At 40.8% G+C, this 22,411-nt stretch overlaps 1 protein-coding gene across 7 annotated transcripts in view; it reads right to left on the bottom strand.

Moving 5' to 3' along the window:
- LY96 (lymphocyte antigen 96) overlaps positions 1–22,411 on the bottom strand; it is a 35,092-nt gene that overhangs the window by 11,279 nt on the left and 1,402 nt on the right. For 4 of the 7 annotated variants that reach the window (XM_043507703.1, XM_043507702.1, XM_038388437.2 and 1 more), the window contains exons 2-4: positions 21,298–21,384; positions 19,219–19,347; positions 17,292–17,344 (exon numbers count right to left, since the gene is read on the bottom strand). In XM_043507703.1, the coding sequence (XP_043363638.1) occupies positions 17,292–17,344; positions 19,219–19,347; positions 21,298–21,384 (269 nt within the window). Of the gene's footprint in view, positions 1–1,411; positions 2,051–13,938; positions 14,442–17,291; positions 17,345–19,218; positions 19,348–21,297; positions 21,385–22,411 lie in introns of those variants that run through there. The other 3 variants (XM_038388436.2, XM_038388429.2, XM_043507704.1) reach the window with 3 other exon arrangements.

Consider the following 22,411-nt stretch of genomic DNA (forward strand, 5'->3'; position numbering starts at 1 on the left):
CTGAATGCTAATAAAGAATGGAGATGTGAAATCAACCAGAAAAATAACAATTGGGGAGAAGAATCTTATTTGGGGGTGAATGTGAAAAGTTTACTGGACTATAATGCGGGGGGTCAAAACAGACATTTGTTATGTATTCACTGAGGAACCCTGTTGGAGAGCATGGGGTGTTCATGAATGCATGGATCGTGCTTTTGACTGAAAACTAGCAACTCTGCCAAAGTCTGAATCCTTGGGAGAAAATCTACTTTATTAAGTCTACATTGATAAGTGTAGACCGAGAAGTGTGTTTTATGTTTTGTTTTCTATGTACTATATAACCATTTCTATTTCCACTTGTCCTTGCTCACTTGAAACTAAACTCTTGAAACTAAACCTTTGATAATAAACTGATGATTGATTCCCTAGCAATATATTGCAGTGCTGTGATGTTGTAAAGGGTCTGACTTTGACTTGCACCAGCTTAATTTGTACACTGTTCCTTCAGGGATAGCTCACCTGGCAATTTCTGAGAGGGTTCAGTGATGGGGGCTAGACACTGCAGGAAGAAAACACTCTGAGGACTCAGGGTGCCTATCAGTAGCCTGTACAGAGACAGTGCGGTCTGCAGAGACCTTGAAGTCAGCGCTTGTACAACCCGAGGCTGCTGGTTTCATGGAGCTGGACCACAGCAGGCAAAGACAAGACTGCTTCACACTACAAGCAGGTGGTGGTGAGATGCCTCACAACCCTTGGTACCCCTTGGGAATGTCACAGTGATCATTAGGAATAATTATCAGTCTGTTCACCTGACAGACAGTTGAAGATGAGTCAGGTCACTCATGAGCAGTTCATTAGGAGGCAAAGTATGCAAGGACACTCTCTCTCTCACCTTAAATATACTGATTTATGTTTCTGCTGCTCTCCTAGTACTACTGAATACAAAAAAAGTTGGCAAAGCCTCCCTGATGTGTGTGTACTTATTATTTTCACTTTTTACTTGCATTACTGAAGTTGTTACATTGGTTTATTTTGTAGTAAAAACTCAGTGCAGGTATCAACCCAAAACAAGGGAAACTGACTTGTTTGAATGTGGTGCAAATCAGAACTAGCCCAGTCATTCATAATCAATAGATAGGTATATCTTGGGGAAAATGTCTCACTTCTTGGAAGACCAGAAAATATACCAAATAATGAACCTTAATGGACTTTCCCAAACCAACATAGTGGAGACTGCCTGGATAACTATGGATATAATCTGAGGAAAACAATCTTCTCCATACTACCCACAGGTACCATGCAGGAGGAAACTTCTTGACTCCCATGAACTGTAATGTGACTAGGGCCTGCTCTACACTTAAAAGTTTTGCTAGTATAGTTATGTCACTTCAGAGTATGAAAAAAAAGCATACCTCTAACAAAGATAGCTACACTACACAGTGTACACTTTTTGCCAGAATAGCTGTGTCACGCTCAGGGTAAAGCTGGACTGATGGGTAGCTGTGTCCCCTCAATTCTCCAGTCTGGGGTGCTCTTTACACTGCTTTACCACTCCCAATCTGCTCTCACACAGCCTCCAGCACGTAAGTTACTCCCAGTTATAAGTGTATGATTTCTGCTGTCAGCCACTCTTGAATTACACTGCAGGACAACACCAGCAAACTCCCAGTCCCAGACTTTCCCCAGAAATGTATGTCTTGTGCTGCCCACCACCCTCCTGGACAATATAAGCTCATATAAAATCCATCATTATATGAATAAAAAATGATATGCACAAATCCTGTTATTTCAAATAGTTTCCCAAACACTTCAACTTAAACACACTAGTTTAGATAAAACAATAAAACAAGTTTATTAACTATAAAAATAGATTTTAAGTGAGTATAAGTAATAAGGCATAAAACTCAGAAGTGGTTAAAAGACAAATAAAAGTAAAATGCAACCAATACCTAACTTAACAACATAGAGTGAATTCGAAGCAGAGGTCTTGCATCACATGCTTCAACAGTCTTAATGGCTGAACTTCTTTCAGTCAGGATTCTTCCCCCAGTCTTATGCCGCTTCTTTTGTTCTTCAGGTATAGTGGATGTCATGGGTAGAAAGAAAGAGAGAAATCCTTTGGGGCATTTGCTCTTCCTTCTTATAGTTTTCCCTTCTTCAAGAAGCATCCCCAGATGAGGTTCAGGAGGCAGAAACGGGACAGGAACCCCAAGCTGTTTCTTTGTCAAGATGAAGATTTTTCACCTACACCCTCTTTTCTGCCAAAAGAGTGGCCACTTAACCAGGGGTGGTCCATTTGATTTCATTGACACCATGTGGAGGTGTCAGCTTGCCTTTTGTCTCTGGGGAGTTGGTTTGTAGCTACTCCCCAGACTTGGAACATGTCTGAGCAATACCATACAGAGGAATCTTATAACCTTACATACAATGTTGCCACATATATTTTACCAAGACAATAATGATCAGCAAAATGTGCGTTTTCAAATGGTACCTCACAAGGCATACTTTGTACAAAATTTATCATAATCCTGTAAAAAGGATGAACACAGGGTTTAGATAGTTAGAATAGCATATTTAATTCAGGGAACTGGTATTAACTATACTGGCAAATGAACACTTTTGCCAATATAAACTGTCTCCACTGGGAGAGTTTGCTACTAGATTTGCTACTGACAAACCCTTTATAGTGTAGACAAAGCCTAGGATAGCACCCCTAATATCTTTCCTGAAATTAAGTATTAGTCTCCTGCAGTTACCTGTATACATTATAAGTAATTCTCATTGAAAGAGGAAGATTGAACCACTCGGGGGGGGGGGCAATAAAGGATGTCTCATGGGATGTAGGGCTCCTAATGTTTACATTTGTACCAGAAATATACTCCATACAGTTTTTGTTTTGTTTTTTTACACTAGTGCCCATATAGAGTATCATCAAACAATTTCAACCCACATTTGATGGGGACCACATCCTGAAAGAAATCTTTTCAGAGCCCCCTTTCTGGGCTTCAAACAACCCCCCAATCAGAAGCAAATTCCACACAGACCAGGACAAACCTACTCAAAGTGGCACCAGACCCTACCAGAACAACAGATGCAAAACTACCCCGCACCAATGTTCCCTCTAATTTTTCACATCCATGTGCAAAATGAATTTTGTTATGGGCACCAATATGGAAGTGATGTGTGGTGGGGGTGGAGCTGAGGGGTTTGAAGTGTGTTATGGGACTCAGGACTGGGGCAGAGGGTTGGGATGGGTGGGGTGAGGGCTGGGGATGAGGGGATTGGGCTCAGAACTAGGGCAGAGGGTTGGGGTGTGGGCTCTGATTGGGATTGCGGGCTCTGGGGTGGAGCTAGGGATGAAGGGATCAGGGTGTGGGAGGGGGCTCAGAGCTGGGGCAGAGGCTTGGAGTGTAGGGGGGTAAGGGTTCTGGCTGGGGATGAAGACTCTGGGATGGGGCCAGGGATGAGCGGTGTGAGAGGGGGCTCAGGGCTGGTGAGGGGTGAGGGCTCTGTGCAGCCCTTGATAGCCTGCTGCACAGCAGCACAGCTCAGAGGGAACTTAGCGCTCTCACCTTTCAGCATTCACGAGTCCTACACATGCTTATCACAACATATGGTATACCTCATTCAATGCATCAAATACCCCAATAACAACTAGTGGGTGAAACGAGACAATCACTATGCTCTCGAATGAACTATAGAAGTGATAGAAGACTAAAACACCATATCACCCAGAGGCAAACACTTTTCACAAACAAACAGTCACTCTATATGTAACCTCTCAGTACTTGTCCTGAAATACAACCTGCACAACACCTTCAAAAGATAAGCCTGGGAACTTAAATTCATAACCCTATTAAACACTAAAAAACATGGACTCAATAAGGACACTGCCTCATTACAACAACTTGTAAAACACTTCACAATCTGCTAACCCTTAATTGCCCACTTCAAACCCCTTTTGCATAACATCTAACCCTCAGTTGCCCCGTTTATTTTAAGAGGCTTCCTACAACATGCATTACCCCTTATACTTAATCTGTCCCAACTAGTATTTAGTTCAGACACTCTGATTTCCTTCCCCAAACCTGAAGAAGAGCTCTGGGTAGCTCAAAAGCTTGTACCTTTCTCCAACAGAAGTCGGTCCAATAAAAGATATTACCTCACCTGCCTTAGCTTTTTTTCATAGAATTTGCACAATTCAATTTCTGGTCCAAAAAAGAGCCAGGACATGAAGAGGGACAAGAAAAAGAAAAAAAAAACTTGACCAAAGTTTTCAAAACCTCTAAGCTCAAGGACAGGAAAGAATTCATATCTGTTTGTAATTGGTCTGAACAAGTTCACCTAAGTCTAACTGAAATGGACTTTAATTGGGTCCCTAATGTGGAGCTTTGCAGACTAGAAAGCTTAAAACGGGAAGAGGTTAAATGATGAGATTCTGAGAGTATTTTCTGTTAGGGTTCATGTCAAGCCAGACCTACACTGTCTAGTAAAGAAAAACTTTTTGTTAGGGCTGTTGTGCGATTAAAAAAATTAATCGCAATTAAACACCAATAGCACATCATTTATTTAAATATTTTGGATGTTTTCTACATTTTCAAATATATTGATTTCAATTACAACACAAAATACAAAGTGTACAGTGCTCACTTTATATTTATTTTTGTTACACATATTTGAACTGTAAAAAACAAAAGAAATAGTATTTTTCAATTCACCTAATACAAGTACTGTAGTGCAATCTCTTTATCATGGGATTTGAACTTAATTCTATATTTGTATGTACCAAAAAAACCTGCATTCAAAAATAAAATAATGTAAAACTTTAAAGCCTACAAGTCCACTCAGTCCTACTTCTTGTTCAACCAATTGCTAAGACAAACAAGTTTGTTTACATTTTCAGAAGATAATGCTGAGTGCTTCTGGTTTACAATGTCACCTGAAAGTGAGAACAGTCATTTGCATGGCACTGTTGTAGCCGGCATCACAAGATATTTACATGCTAGATGCACTAAAGATTCATATGTCTCTTCATGTTTCAATCATAATTCCAGAGGACATATGTTCATGCTGATGACTGGTTCTGCTCAATAACGATCCAAAGCAGTACGGACCAAAGCATGTTCATTTTCATCATCTGAGTCAGCAATAACCAGCAAAAGGTTATTTTCTTTTTTGGTGGTTTGGGTTCTGTAGTTTCTGCATCAGAGTGTTGCTCATTTAAGACTTCTGAAAGCATGCTCCACACCTCATCCCTCTCAGATTTTGGAAGGCACTTCAGATTCTTAAACTTTGGGTCGAGGGCTATGGCTATCTTTAGAAATTTCACATTGGTATCTTCTTTGCCTTTTGTCATATTTGCACTGAAAGTATTCTTAAAACAAACAACATGTGCTGGGTCATCATCCGAGATTGCTATAACATGAAATATATGGCAGAATGAGGGTAAAAGAGAGCAGGAGACATACAATTCTCCCCCAAGGAGTTCAATCACAAATTTAATTAGCGCATTATTTTTTAAGGAGCATCATCAGCATGGAAGCATGTACTCTGGAACGATGGTCAAAGTATGAAGAGGGATATGAATCTTTAGCGCATCTGGCATGTAAATATCTTGCGTTGCCAGCTACTACAGTGCCATGTGAATGCCTGTTCTCACTTTCAGATGAAGTAGTTAAGAAGTGGGCAGCATTATCTTCTGAAAATAAGAATAAAAATAAACTTTTTCTCTTAGTGATTGGCTGAACAAGAAGTGGGACTAAGTGGACTTGTAGGCTCTAAAGTTTTACATTGTTTTGTTTTTGAGTACAGTATGCAACAAAAAACATACATTTGTAAGTTGCACTTTCATAATAAAGAGATTGCACCACTGTACTTGTATGACGTGAATTGAAAAATACTATTTCTTTTGTTTATCATTTTACAGTGCAAATATTTGTAATCAAAAATAATATAAAGTGAGCACTGTACACTTTGTATTCTGTGTTGTAACTGAAATAGATATATTTGAAAATGTGGAAAAACATCAAAAACATTTAATACATTTCAATTTGTATTCTATTGTTTAACAGTTGGATTAAGCACAATTAATTTTTTTTGAGTTAATCGCGTGAGTTAACTGCAATTAATCAACAGCCCTATTTTTTGTAAAAGAAAACAAAACAAAGAGAAATATTTTTAAAAAAACTGTCTGAATGCATCCGATGAAGTGAGATGTAGCTCACGAAAGCTTATGCTCAAATAAATTTGTTAGTCTCTAAGGTGCCACAAGTACTCCTTTTCTTTTTGCGAATACAGACTAACACGGCTGCTATTCTGAAACCTGTCATTTAAAAAAAGGACTCCAAGAAAGCAAAAATGCTAGTGTTAAAGTTACATATGACATATACGTCTCCTTTAGCACTTGTGTTCTACTTTTTAAAATGAATTGCATTAATATACAAGTCTGTGTCTGTTTTTTACAATACAGAGCCCTTTTTACCCAAATTTTACAAATGTATACAAATTTTACCTTATATTTTCAAGTTTTTATATAGATAAACATACAAGCTAAATTCTGTCTAGTCCTATGCATGCAGGTTAGGGGGCAGGTCACTTCTTGCCACCCATGCAGAGGTTGGGCAGAATGTTGCTGCTAAGGGCTTGTCTGAGCTGTCAATATGGTATGGCCATGAAAAAGGCTAATGTAATCCTAAAATGCATCAGGCAAGCTATTGCCAGTAAAGGTAGGGAGGTGTTATTACTATTGTTCAAGGCACTGGTGAGACCTCATCTGGAATCCTGTGTGCAATTCTGGACTCCCATGTTTAAGAAAGATGAATTCAAAGTAGAACAGGTGCAAAGAAGGGCTAATTTGGATGATCAGAGGAATTGAGAACCTGCCTTACAAAAGGAGATTTAAGGAACTTGGCTTGTTTATCCTAACAAAACGAAGGATGAAGGGAGATATGATTCTTCTCTATAAATACATTAGCAGGATAAACTCCAGAGAGGGAGAGGAGATGCTTAAGTTAAGAGCTAATGTTGGCACAAGAACAAATGGATATAAACTGGCCATCAGTAAGTTTAGGCTTGAAGTTAGATCAAGGTTTCTAACCATCAGAGGGGAGAAGTTCTGGAACAGCATTCCAAGGGGAGTAGTGGGGGTAAAAAACCTAAGTTGATAAGTTAAATTGCATTGAGATTGCCCTCAATGGCATATGGCCCATCTGCTATTAGCAAATATATTCAATGGCTGGAGATGGGACACTAGAGGGGGAGGGCTCTGAGTTACTACAGAGAATTCTTTCCCAGGTGTGGCTGGTGGGTCTTGCGCACATGCTCAGGGTCTAACTGATCACCATATCTGGGGGTAGGAAAGAATTTTCCCCCATGTCAGACTGGCAGAAACCCTGAGTGGGTTTTGCCTTTCTCTGTAGCATGGGGCACAGGTCACTGGCTCTTTTGATCTACAGTAAATGGTGGAGTCTCTGTAACTTGAAGTCTTTAAATCAAGGTTTGAGGACTTCTGTAACTCAGTTAGAGGTTATGGGCCTATTACAAGAGTGTGGGGGTAAGGTTCTATGGCCTGCGACGTACAGGAAGTCAGACTAGATGATCACGATGATCCCTTCTGGCCTTCAAGTCTATGAGCTCTGCATCTTAGCACTCTAGAGAGGAGCAAGGGCATGATTTGGACCACAGAGTGTACCAAAATAGTAGAAGGCCTGATCTACACTTAAAAATTAGATCAATCTAGCTATGTCGTTCAGGACTGTTAAAAATGTTGCGCCCTGAGTGCTGTAATTAGGTTGACCTAACCCCTGGTATAGACACAGCTAGGTCGATGAAAGAATTCTTGGAGAAGTGGATTAACTACAACAATGGAAAAACTCTTTGTCAATGTAGGAAACATCAGCAGTATGGTGCCGACAGCTGCAACGCCGTAGCTGTGCCACTGCAGCAGTTGTAATGTAGACATACACTAAGATATGCAGGATCAAATTCTGCCCTCAGTTATGCCATGAACTCTATATGGATGTCAGTTATGACTTCAGGGTAACCCAGGTGCAACTGAAGACAGGATTTGGCCCATAGTGTAACGATAAAACACAGAAATAAGGACATGGACATCAGTGACACAATAGCTGGCAACCTTTAATAATATACTTAAGATACCTTGAAAATTTCTTAGAAAGGTCTTCAATGTGTCTTATTTACCAGTTAGGGGCTCAAGTATTCTGTGTATATTGAGGATATAGCATATATAATCATAAGCATTCAGCTACAGACCTCCTGTTTCCACATATCTGTACTATAAAGCTCCAACATCTACAAGGTCTTTACCACATAAGCTAACAAAAATCTGATGTGTAAAGATCTTTATTTATTTCCCATCACTTATTAGCTTCTGTCAACTGTTGGATACGTACTACATTAATGATCAGAACATATTCATTCTAAATTATTTTTTTTAGTATCTGAAAACTTTCCGAGCATAAGCTAAACTGCCTTGAAATAAAATAAATAATCCTCAAAACAGTTTCAGTGACAATGGTCCCTGAACACTTTTGTTACTTTAGTATTAGATTTCAGATAATCACTAGAAACATTCATGGGGCAAATTGTAGAGTTGAAAATGAAGATAAACATATATAGTAAGGCAGACATCAATTACCAAATTTTCTGACTCCTTTTTTTGTTTATAGAATAAATTCAAAGGAAACCAACTTTAATTTCCAATAGCTCTGTTCAGACCTAAAATAAGAACTGTTTGTACAATCTGTTAGTCTCTGCAGAATTTAATGCAAGCATAAATTCTTCATCATTACAGCTCTGAAGTAATTATGGTGTCTTGCCTCCATTAGTTCCTCACCTCTGTTTGTTACACTGTCTAACGATTCTTTGTGACTTTTGTTTCAGATTTTCCAACTAAAATTTGCTGGGGCCCAATATCTAAATGGAGTGGTTACAATTGTGCCAAAATGCTTTTTATGGCACCCAGTTTGAAAAGCTGACCACCCACTGTAAGCTAAAAGTAAAAACTTTAGTTCTGCTCGTCTATATCTATTGATAGTTTATATAGTAGTTGACAATAGATTGAAAAAAGAACAGGAGCACTTGTGGCACCTTAGAGACTAACAAAATTTATTAGAGTATAAGCTTTCGTGGGTTACAGTCCACTTTATCGGATGCATAGAATGAAACATATAGTAAGAAGTGTATACACATACAGAGAAGGTGGAAGTTGCCATACAAACTGTAAGAGGCCAATTAATTAAGATGAGCTATTATCAGCAGGAAAAAAAACTTTTGTAGTGATAATCAAGATGGCCCATTGAGACAGTTGACAAGAAGGTGTGAGGATACTTAACATGGGGAAATAGATTCAATATGAATAATGACCCATTTCGGAGTAGCAGCCGTGTTAGTCTGTATTCACAAAAAGAAAAGGAGTACTTGTGGCACCTTAGAGACTAACACATTTATTTGAGCATAAGCTTTAGTGAGCTACAGCTCACTTCATCAGATGCATTCAGTGGAAAATACAGTGGGGAGATTTATATACACAGAGGACATGAAACAATGGGTGTTATCAGACACACTGTAAGGAGAGTGATCACTTAAGATGAGCTATTACCATCAAGGGGAGGGGCGGGAAAGAAAACCTTTTGTAGTGATAATCAAGGTGGGCCATTTCCAGCAGTTGACAAGAACATTTGAGGAACAGTGGGGGGCGGGGGTGGGAGGGAAATAACATGGGGAAATAGTTTTACTTTGTGTAAATGACCCATCCATTCCCAGTCTCTATTCAAGCCTAAGTTAATTGTATCCAGTTTGCAAATTAATTCCAATTCAGCAGTCTCTCATTGGAGTCTGTTTTTGAAGTTTTTTTGTTGAAGAATAGCCACTCTTAGGTCTGTAATCGAGTGACCAGAGAGACTGAAGTGTTCTCCGACTGGTTTTTGAATGTTATAATTCTTGACGTCTGATTTGTGTCCATTTATTCTTTTACGTAGAGACTGTCCAGTTTGAACAATGTACATGGCAAAGGGGCATTGCTGGCACATGATGGCATGTATCACATTGGTAGATGTGCAGGTGAACGAACCTCTGAGAGTGTGGCTGATGTGATTGGGCCCTATGATGGTGTCCCCTGAATAGATATGTGGACAGAGTTGGCAACGGGCTTTGTTGCAAGGATAGGTTCCTGGGTTAGTGGTTCTGTTGTGTGGTGTGTGGTTGCTGGTGAGTATTTGCTTCAGGTTGGGGGGGGCTGTCTGTAAGCAAGGACTGGCCTGTCTCCCAAGATCTGTGAGAGTGATGGGTCATCCTTCAGGATAGGTTGTAGATCCTTGATGATGCGTTGGAGAGGTTTTAGTTGGGGGCTGAAGGTGATGGCTAGTCGCGTTCTGTTATTTTCTTTGTTGGGCCTGTCCTGTAGTAGGTGACTTCTGGGTACTCTTCTGGCTCTGTCAATCTGTTTCTTCACTTCAGCAGGTGAGTATTGTAGTTGTAATAATGCTTGATAGAGATCTTGTAGGTGTTTGTCTCTGTCTGAGGGGTTGGAGCAAATGCGGTTGTATCGTAGAGCTTGGCTGTAGAAAATGGATCGTGTGGTGTTATCTGGGTAAAAGCTGGAGGCCTAATCACATCAGCCACCTTGATTATCACTACAAAAGGTTTTCTTCCCCCCCTCGCCTCCGCTCCTGCTGGTAATAGCTCATCTTAAGTGTTCACTCGCCTTACAGTGTGTATGATAACACCCATTGTTTCATGTTCTCTGTGTATATAAATCTCCCCTCTGTATTTTCCACTGAATGCATCCGATGAAGTGAGCTGTAGCTCACGAAAGCTTATGCTCAAATAAATGTGTTAGTCTCTAAGGTGCCACAAGTACTCCTTTTCTTTTTGTAATGACCCAGCCACTTCCAGTCTCTATTCAAACCCAAGTTAATGGTATCTAGTTTGCATATTAATTCAAGTTCAGCAGTTTCTCGTTGGAGTCTGTTTTTGAAGCTTTTCTGTTGCAAAATTGCTACCCTTAAATCTTTTACTGAGTGACCAGAGAGATTGAAGTGTTCTCCTACCGGTTTTTGAATGTTATGATTCCTGATGTCAGATTTGTGTCCAGGAATCATAACATTCAAAAACCGGTAGGTGCCACAAGTACTCCTGTTCTTTTTGCCGATACAGACAAACACGGCTGCTACTCTGAAAGGGGTTGAAAGTAATCTGTGAGATACAGCACAGCCTAGTGGCTATTAATCAGTTTACAGCTTTAACACAGAATTTTCTATTGTTCCACAGAATATGTGCTACAAAATCCCCAAAGTTAACTCATTAGGGAACATCTGACAGAGAATCGAGTCTAACAAAAGCCTGGTGTTGGACTGTGCAGAGAGGAAATATCCAAATCATACTGTATTTTAAGACAATGTTCCTCTTAATTTCCTAAGGATCACTATGTGATGTAGAATCATTAAGCAACTTTAAGGTGAACTGAAATCCTCTTTGGTCCACCTTGGACAAAATCCTCTAGTCCTTATTCCAGCAAAGTTCCCATCAAAGTCAGTAGTGATCTTGTCTGATTACAATCTGCCGGAGTTAGCCCTAAACTATTTATTGTGAAAATACAGAAGGCAAGATGACCTGTGGAATTTAACCACAAAAGATATAGTAGTATATGCAGGGGTGGATTAGCCACTGGGCCAACAGGGCCCTGGCCAATTGGGGGCCCCCGGAAAAATGTGTGCCCCCGCATCCTGACCTGCTCTTCCCGCCCGGCACTCCTGCTGGGGAGTGGAGTCAGGGCAGAGGGAGGCCAGGGCAAGTCCCCGCGTCCCAACCCCACTCCCTGGCAGGAGTGACAGGCAGATGAAAGGCAAGCTCCCTGGCAGAAGCACTGGGCGGAGCGGGTCAGGGTGCAGGGGTGCACATTTTTCTGGGGGTCCCCCAGTTGGCCGGGCCCCTAGCCTCGGGCCCCATTGGCCTAGTGGCTAATCCACCACTGCTGTTCACTCTGCATCGCTGCCCGCTACCACTGCTGTGCCATCCTTCACTTCGCTGCCATTGGCCGCTGTGCTGTCACTTTCTGTGCAACCACCTGCCTCTCTACTGCAACCTTTGCCATGTCCCATCACTTAACCCAGCTCTCACTGATTTCACCAGTTACAATGGAACCTCACTGCTAGTGCAGAGTGGGCAGCCTCTTTCACTGAAACACAGCCCCACAGCAGGTCTGAGTCTCAGCACTTAGACCTAGTTATCAGTCATTTCAGCTCTAGTGACAAAACAAAGGACTCTCAATTGAATCTAATCAGCTGTCTTTAAACAATTGAGGGGGAAGGGTCTAATGGCATCTAGGGCTCTTAGGCAAAGCCCACACCACCAGCTAGGAGCACCTATCCCCTCTCTCTCTCCCTTCTCATTGGGATTTGGCATCCCTGCCCCCTGCTTAGCGGTGTAGTTCAGCTGAGGGTTACGCCCGTCAATCTGGGTGTGCTCAGTACAGTTCTCATGCTCTTTACTCCTACAATCCAGGATTAAAACATTTAATTACCTCTACATACAAAGTGATTTGTAACCCACCACCAGCCAAAACTGATCACTTTGGCAACAAGGCTTTGTGTGCTGAATACCTAGGCAGAGTAGGTATGTTCATGTAAATATAGTCTGGTCCTCAAATCTTTTTCCCCCAGCTCGTCCAGGGAGAGCTTCATTCAGACCCTGCTTACACCTACAAGAACCAGGGAGACTGCAAGGCTCTGCTGCCCAAACACACTTGACTGGACCAAGGCCCCACCCCAAGCAGTAGAAGATCCTGAGGATGGTGGACCAAAGCAGTAGTCACCACAATTTCCAGTGGGGAGGCAGTTCAAACCACCACAGCCACTTCACAGCAACGGGAAAGAAATCCTAGCTGGGGGCATGGAAGGACCAAAACCCTGGTGCTGCTGCAGCAGCTCCTGGGTGGGGACCCTCACTAGTGTGAAAGACAGCCTTTGCCATTACAATCCTGGCTTTTACTCTCCAGCTGGGCCAAGGGAAGAGGGGCCTGCTTATCAATGCAGTAGGCTGCTCCTCTTGCACATCAGGATCTCCCTCCTCCCTGGTACTGTCATTGTTACTCCTTCTCTAGTGACCAAGGGAGAGAAGGAGAACCCTGGCTTCCTCCTATGTTTCCCTGTTGGACCAGGACAGAGGGAAGGCATAGCCCACTGCTGTGTCCATTGGGCCACCTTGCCACTGCTGCCTCCTCTGCTACTCCTCTTTGGCTGGAGGAAAGGATGGCTCAAAACAAAGTCCCTGAGGATGACATTAAGTCCCCCCACTTTCAGGAATGGTAGCCCTGTGAGAAAAGGTCACCACACCCACCCTTCCCGGAGAGAGAGCCTTGTTTGTGGGTCTGGTTCCCTCTGACACCACTAACCCACAGAGGGCTCTTGGCACCACACGGAGACCTATGCTGGGCTGACAAAGTACTTCTTCACAGAGGGCCCACTGCTCAGGTGGTGAGGGAGGCTAATCACTGGCCACCTAAAGAATAGCAGAAACAGGCTGGGGCACCCTGCTCCCAGGCCTGCCGGAGACTGGCTGTGGGTTGAAGTCATTGCTTGCCTACTTGAAGAACAGTGGCAGGCCCCCTGCCATCCCAGGGGAGGGCTTGTGTGGATAATCCTGCCACCACCACCTCAAGAAGGGGCCAGGACCACATCAGTGGGTTGTGCCTAGGACACTGGTTTGCCTTAAGGCAGCTCTACTCAAGCTGCATAAGCAGTGAACACTGCTGCCCAGTGCCCACTCTGTTTCAGATGCTATTAATACCATCAACTGCTGCCAGATAACCAAAGATCCCTGAATTCCTGTCTTGGCATGTTAAAAAGCCTTTCACTTCACTGTTATGTGTGGTGGTGCAAATAAATGACTGAGAATAGAATAGCTACTGAAGCTAAACAGACAGGATGAACAAGAGAATATACAGGGTTTTCTTTTATATCAAATTCTGGCAAACATTCTTGTCTTGTCTTAGTTTAGCAGAATCTGAAATACACATTCTGCATAACATAAGAGGTATAATTGAAATACAGTTGTAACTACGACACCATTTCAGGGTCATTCTGTAGATTAAACAGTATGCATTTGTACCTAATTTTCACAAAGAAATTTAGCACAAATTGGCTGGTCATTTGATTATAGCAAATATATGAATGGATGAGACTATTCTTCTTCCTTATAATTATGCATATAGTAAAGTGCATTTTGCATTCGTACCCATGTAAAATCCGTCTGTTTATTATTTCAGTGATAAAATTCCAGTTCCTTGCAGCACCAGTTCTTGTGTTTCACAATGATTTGAAACAATCATTTTATTCTGAAATTCCTTAACCATCCTATTTCATTAACAAGGTGACATTCATACACAGGAGCAAGTTCTTCTCAGAAAGAACAGAGAATAATCTTAAAAGAATCGTATATATTCCCTAAAAGAAAGAAAGAAAAAAAAAACACACAATCTTGTTGCTACTTTTCGGCCCAGAAACTCAGGGGAAGAAGACTAGGATGAGGAGCCCAGGGAGAGAGGTCTGGCACAGGATAGGCTGGAGTTAACAATGGCAGAAGGAATCAGGCTTGGGAGAAAACAGAGACAGAAAGGTATGCGACCATCAGAACACACTCCCCTCCAGAAGCTGGAATGGAAACCAATTTTGAGTCTCAAAACTCCATTGCTGTCAGCAAAAAGCTGTGAAACTCATTGACAAAGTGTCTGTCTAATCCATTCTAATGTTGGTCCACATGGGGAATGGCAACCTACTACTGCTATCAGTTACTCCATTTGCTCAAGTGGCAGAGGTCTGTGTGAAGGGTCCAACCTTGCTGATGACTAATGTGGGTGTCAGTACGATGAGATTTCTGTTTTTTCAATTAACTTTTTTAAAAACTTGGGAAATTACATTAAAAACCACTGTGTTAAAAGGACCTTATTAAGGTTGCAACATCAAGCACTCAGACGTTAGGAAATGAAGAATTAAGATTACCTGTGAATTGCCTTTTTGTGCATATGTATTATGATGCAGCCTTTAATTACATGATCACATATTATTTTTTGCACAGGATCCTGGTCTCATGTAGTCACTGGTGGGCCTGCTCTGATGGTGGAGCAGGTCTGTGAGTAAAGGAGACTATTGTCTGTAGGATACCTGCCTTATGTAGTGCAAAAATTGGAAGGTGTGAATGAGGAAGGGAACTGTAGGAAGAGAAAAGGTGGGAAGAATCCCATGCACTGCTACAGACTAGGGGCCGAATGGCTAGGCAGCAGTTCTGCAGAAAAGGACCTAGAGGTTACAGTGGACAAGAAGCTGGATATGAGTCAACAGTGTGCCCTTGTTGCCAAGAAGGCCAATGGCATTTTGGGCTGTATAAGTAGGGACGTGATCGTTCCCCTCTATTCGACATTGATGAGGCCTCATCTGGAGTACTGTGTCCAGTTTTGGGCCCCACGCTACAAGAAGGAGGTGAAAAAAATTGGAAAGCGTCCAGCAGAGGGCAACAAAAATGATTAGGGGACTGGAACACATGATTTATGAGGAGAGGCTGAGGGAACTGGGATTGTTTAGTCTGCGGAAGAGAAGAATGAGGGGGGATATGATAGCTGGATGGATGGATGGATGGATCTAAACTGTTCTCAGTGGTAGCAGATGACAGAACAAGGAGCAATGGTCTCAAGTTGCAGTGGGGGAGGTTTAGGTTGGATATTAGGAATAACTTTTTCACTAGGAGGGTGGTGAAGCACTGGAATCTGTTACCTAGGGAGGTGGTGGAATCTCCTTCCTTTGAGGTTTTTAAGGTCAGGCTTGACAAAGCCCTGGCTGGGATGATTTAGTTGGATTGGTCCTGCTTTGAGCAGGGGGTTGGACTAGATGACCTCCTGAGGTCCCTTCCAACCCTGATATTCAATGATTCCATGTGGTTTTGTGATTAAGGCAGTTCAGTGCTGCACTGGGGAACTCAGTTTTCTCTCTGCCTCTGCCACAGAGTTTCTTTGTGATGCTGGCTAAGTCACATAAGTCTGGATCCACAATACCAAATCACCATCCATTTTTGTAAATTTCACAGTCACAGCATTTTAAAAATCTTGAATTTCATGGTTTCAGGTATTTAAATCTTAAATTTAATGGTGTTGTAACAAACCATGAATATGTATTTTAAAATGGCAAAATGTAAACATGTAAAGCCCTTAAGACCAGTATTTCTCAAACTGGAGGTCCTGACCAAAAAGGGGATCGCAAAGCTATTGTAGGGGGGTCATGGTATTGTCACCTGTACTTCTGTGCTGTCTCTGTGTGACAAAGAGGAACTTGGAAATGGGGAAGAGGAGAAAAAGAGACATGAAAGAGTGACCTGGAAACAAGGAGAAGAGGAAAAGAGAGAGTATCTGAAATGAGAAGGATAGGAGTTTGCTTGTTTGGAGGCCACCTAGAGAACAAGAAAGAGGAAGTTATTTTGTGGGCAATAAGGGAGGGGAGGAGAGAACCTGAAAGATGGAATGAGATGGTTATAGATGGAAGACAAGGAAATAGGTACCTACTTAATGTAATGGGATTGTAACTACTTAATGTAAATGGGATGTAATGGGATGGTTCCTACTTAAGGTAAACCACCAAATGTTAATAAGGAACATATACGGTCATTAGAGTGATACACACATTAATCCCTTTGTCTATAGTTCTTTTTCAAAAAAGAACTAAATAAATTCATGGAGGATAGGTCCATCAATGGATTAGCTAGGATGGGCAGGATTGGTGCCCCTAACCTCTGTTTGCCAGAAGCTGGGAATGAGCGACAGGGAAAGGATCACTTGATGATTACCTGTTCTGTTCATTCCCTCTGGGGCACCTGGCATTGGCCATTGTTGGAAGACAGGATACTGGGCTAGATGGACCTTTGGTCTGACCCAGTATGGCCATTCTTATATTCTATAGTGGCAGTTAGTTTTCTTATTTACACAATATCCCTTATCCTTCCAATATGTTAAGAATTATTTGTTTGTTTGCTTGCATTAGACTTGTTATATCACCTGTGCTAATTTTATTTCTGAAAATAAAGTTTTCAGAAAACTATAATATAGAGGGACAACTTGAGTTCATCTACCACTCAAGTACAGTCATTCCTGAGGTAAGAAAAAAACAAAAATTTAGTAAGCAACTTGTTGTGTACAGTTTTGGTGCAATACTATTTTCAGGGGAAGTATACATGTAAGCAATCTATTTTGCTAATTTTTGTAACCTTTAACATATATATTAGATATAGTGTATATATACTTTAGCAAGTACCTTTGGCAATGGCATCTTTAAACCGCTAAGTTCAAACGTCGTATTGACCGTCTCTGCAAAATAGGGACAGTTATAAAAGAAGTGGTTATTTATTCTTAGTCCTTAACAATGATAAAGTAAACCATGCCAGTTAAATTTCCATTGACTTCAGAGGGAGTTGGATAGAGACTTTATTTCTTACTCTATTTAGGTTTTCCTTAAAGTACAGAATGCAATTGTTTGAGCATTGGCCTGCTAAACCCAGGGTTGTGAGTTCAATCCTTCAGAGGGCCATTTAGGGATCTGGGGCAAAAATTGGGGACTGGTCCTGCTTTGAGCAGGGGGTTGGACTAGATGACCTCCTTAGGTCCCTTCCAACCTGATATTCTATGATTAACTGGGAAATTTGTCTGCTTGTGTCAGTGGTCTGGAGATCATTAGTGCATGCATTCAAAATGTAACTGACACTATATAACTCTGCCCCCTCTACTAATCTACTTGTCTCTGACACCTTCATCACCAGCTCCCTTTGCTCTGCCAATGATGCCACCTTTAACACATTCATCTGCCTCTCCCATAACCATCTTTGCACATTCTATCACACCTCCCTGTTGGTAAACTGAATTAAACCATAAGGCCACCACCCCCCCTCCTCCAAAACTACTCCTACCATGATGCCTTCAAAGGATTAGCCTGAAATAATAGTTAGGTTGAGGATTGGTTGGGAGTAGCAAATACTTTTTTTTTAAAGGCAAATGTTGATTGCATGATTTATCCCTCATCCTTCATTGTTTGTACTCTTGTATTTTGAGTTCTTTGAGTCTGAGACTGCATCATGACTCACATTATATGTTTGGCTAGTACCTAGCATATTGTTGGTACTACCCTAACCATAATAAATTTAATTGTTTGTTTGTGTGGTGTGATGGGGTGTCTTTAGGTCACATCCTTCCCCCAGCACCCCAGTGCAGAAGTTGTGGAGCCCTGCTACTTGTGTTGAGGTCTTTGTAGTGCTACCAATATTTAGAGAAGTTTACAAGGGACAATTGTCCAAATAAATTGGGGTTCTTGGGGCTAGTATAGTTCCTAGGGTCTGTAAGGTCTGCATGTGCATTCTGGCAAAGTTTGAGACTTGCTTGACATTTTAAAAATATTAACAATGTAATTTATTCTTTGTGAGGCAGGTAAACAATATTATCCCCATTTTACAGATGTAGAAACTGAAGTCCAGGGAGGTTAAAGCCAAAAGTTTTAACCTTGGGGTGTGTGTGTATATATATTTGCTCAGCACCTCTGAATATTGATTTAGGTGTGTGTGTATATATATATTATATACACACACACACACACACACACAACCCTAAATTGATATTCAGAGGTACTGAACAAATGCAGCTCCCATTGACATCAGAAGGAGCCACAGACTCTTAGTTCCTCTGGATTTAGTTGCCTAAATTTAGGTGCTCAAGTTTGAAAACTTTGGCCTGCATGACTTGAACAATGCCAAAAAGAGTCTGTGTTATATATAGGATTAGTCCCTTGCTAGTTGCCCTCAGTCCCTTGCTTAGCCTCCTGAATCATGCTGCCTTTACTGCTGTTGAGCTGGCCTCTTCTGGCTGCTCAGCAGATGCACTGGCTCAGCTAGAAGCAATCAACTGGTATGAAATTTGTGGTGTCTCTAGTGCTGTCAATGTGCAGCCTGTGCAGAAATTCTCCTTTACTTTTCTAGGTCCCCCAAATTAGCGGGGCCGCAAAAACTGGCTGTGTTTAGCATGGTTTTATATCATCATCTAGAGATATTCACAGACACAGAAATATCCCTGTCTGTGCTGGTCAGTTAAACAGCTTTCTAATAAACCTGCCAGCAACAACAGTGTTTAAACAGGATTGTAGCTAGCACAGTTCTGTTCCCTGTTTGGCAAAGGAGAACTCCCAAGTTTATGCTTACCTCCCTTCAGAGTTCCACAAAATGAATAGTCATCATCAAATCCATGGCAAATAACTTCTGTCCATTGTAATATACTTGCAGCATCATACCATAAATCCATGCTGCCCTCCAAAAAGATTATATCACTCTCTATAAAAGATAAGCAAAACATTAACTGATTAAATCTCCACAAAACACATTCACTCCCTACATGAGGTGAGAATCATGCATACTAATGGTGACTAGAATATTAAACTTAGTACTCACATAGGCTGCAACTCAGCAAGGTGTTTAAGTATGTGGCTACTGGTTGGGAAATTATTCTCCACTCCCCACAAAAAAAAAATTATTCAGATTTGGGTGTTGTCGAAAAATGGGGGGGAGTAAATTGGTTTAAAATGGCAAATTTTCAAAGTTTTTGGACAAAAAAAATTATATGAAAATTGGAGTTTCTACTGAAAGAAATCTGTTATAACTGAAAAGCCATTTTCCATCCAAGAGAACTATGGAAAGTTTTCAACCTTCTCCAGAGCTTAGACATATGCACCCAAGTTGTTCCACTGAAGTTAATGAACTACACAGGTGATTAAAATTAGATACATGCTTAATTACATTGCTGAATTGGGGGCTACAGTTTTTTATATTTTCAAAGTGATGTATGAACATAAATTTAATTGAATCCAACAACCCCACTAGTTAAATATCATCACTCTCACCCACCCCCATTTTATATACTTGAATGAAAGGCACTGTGGAAGCAAAGAACATCAGTCTGGTGCTACTTTTTAGGTATTTATAAAGACACAAAGTGGAATAGCAGAGCCAGGAAAATTATTAATAAATATATATACTGTCTAAGTCAGAGTGTAAACTAAAATTAATCAGCAGTTTTACTTTGTGGGGGAATGCATTTAATTAAGTTATAAAACTGTTCCTTCTTCTTGGGATGCCCACAATCTGGACACTGGGTTGCTTCTCCTTCTGTTTAATCAGGTAGCTCAATGAATTGGTAGAAGACTTCAATTTCTTTTTCTCCTCAGCTATAGTAGCACTATCTTCACACAGCAGTCTTATCTGTACTTCTGCAGGAATCAGATGCTGCAGGTGCTACATTCAGCATCTCAACTGCCTAAAGAAGGTGGCTGCTGCTAAAAAGAGGAAACTCAGGAGGTGATCATTACACAGAGGAGGTATGGTACTGGTTGTATCAGGCCCTGTGTCTCTCTCCCTTTGAAGAGATCCACCAAGATCACATACCCCCTATGAGGGGACTGCTGGGTGACACTGAATCATGCCACGAAGGGCTTGGGTAGATGACAATGTGCGAACACATTTTTAAAGGTGTTAAATCCTATCTACATTAGCGTTCAAAATTGTGAGTTAAAATGTGTTAGGTAACACATTTTTAAATGCAATCTATTTTTCTAGTTTAGACAGTGTCTTGAGTAGAATGAGGAAAATCACAGACACATAGGAACAGGCACTCTCCTGGCGCTTCCACTCTCCTCCTAGCATATATAGCATCTGTCAAAAGTCTCTTTTTTCCCTATAAACAGCCACTCCATCTTATTCAGTTATGAAGTATAAGTTCTGAGGACCAAACTTTGTTGTGTATTTTTAATGTTTTTCATATTATTGAGGCACCAGTCAAGGCTCCATTATGAAGATTGATTTGAGTTTGGCATTTAATGCAGGAATATACTCTGAGCCCAGTTTTCTAAATTGTATGTGAGCAATTGTGTCCCTAATTTATGCACAATAGTCGTGAATGGTAAATTGAGTAACTGCATGAGCAAATGGCAGTTGTTTGTCTAACTGACAATTTGCACACACAACTACTTTATTAGTGTGTAAAATGATAGATGGTAATTGCATGCACAAGTAAGTCACATTTTAGTGCATATATCTTTACAAAATGTATTAGAAAATCAGGTTCTTTGAATATCACCATGATTTATCTTTTCATGTTCAATCATGAAAAATTTCCCCTAAATAGCCTTCTCATTTAGAATAGAGGTTTAGAGATAAAAATGTCTTATCCTAGTGCAAATACAGAATTTAATCCCCCAAATTTGATGGAAATAATAAAAAGTGACTTACTTGGAATCCATAAAAGAGTAACTTTCCAACGACTTTCACTAAAGGAACAAGGGACTATACTAAGGAAGAAAACATGGTCCATAGAATCTAAATTAAAAAATATGTAATAAAGTCAGCATGAATAGCACTCTCCATCAAAAAATGTTTGTAAATGATCCTTCTAGATGCCTTCTTAGAGGCAGAAATAACATCATTCCACTTTTTAAATTAAGTATTAAAAACAGTAGGTTGATTGGATTGAGGATATTTATTACAAACACACGCTGTTGTAGTTATGTATGTTTTGAAGACATGCATTTTCCACACTATCATTGAAGGGTGGCTATTAACATGATTGTCAGACAAAAATATCCCCATCCACACTGGTCAGTGAAACTGTTTTAGAACTTGGTTGTCACTAGCATGGCTTCCAATGTAATGGAACCTTAGTAGATTATTCTGTATCATGGTTTGTTTTCTGAGTGACCACTGCTGTACATTCTACAAGATGCAGATGTCAGTGTAAAATACAGGATATAGTACAAAATGCACTGCCTGTTCAGTGCTGGAAAGCCTATTATTTCACATTTTAGAGGGAATCCAGTTCAATACTTTTCTTTTAATGACAGAAATCATGTCAGGTTAGTTTACTTGTACTGTCTTTGCAGGACATGATGAACTATTTTATCCATGATGAAAAGGTAATCTGATGGAGTAACTGGGGAATGCTGAGGATATGGAATAAGTTGGGGTATAATGTACTGTGGTATTTACTGGTTGCTATACTAACTGTTCTTACTGTACTATGCTGCTGGCTTATATTCCTAAGAGATTATAAATTGTATTGTCGGGGAGCCTAAAGCTCAAGCATAGGCACTTCTTAATATTTTAACAAAAAGAAAATAAATGCAAAGCAGTTGTAACAGCAAATATTCTCTCTATGTCTTAGGTTACAGCTCATTCTTACTAATAATACAGCACATGTGATGTGTATGGAACTGTACAAGACATGACCCCTACCCTGTAGAATGTACAGTCTAAGGCCCTGATCTTACACCAAGCACGCCTCTGCCCACACAGAGTTCTGTTGACATCAGTGGGGTTCCTTTTGGGTGACTCAGTGCCAGATCATGGC

Source organism: Dermochelys coriacea, chromosome 2, assembly GCF_009764565.3.
Source record: "Dermochelys coriacea isolate rDerCor1 chromosome 2, rDerCor1.pri.v4, whole genome shotgun sequence".
Classification (NCBI taxonomy): domain Eukaryota; kingdom Metazoa; phylum Chordata; order Testudines; family Dermochelyidae; genus Dermochelys; species Dermochelys coriacea.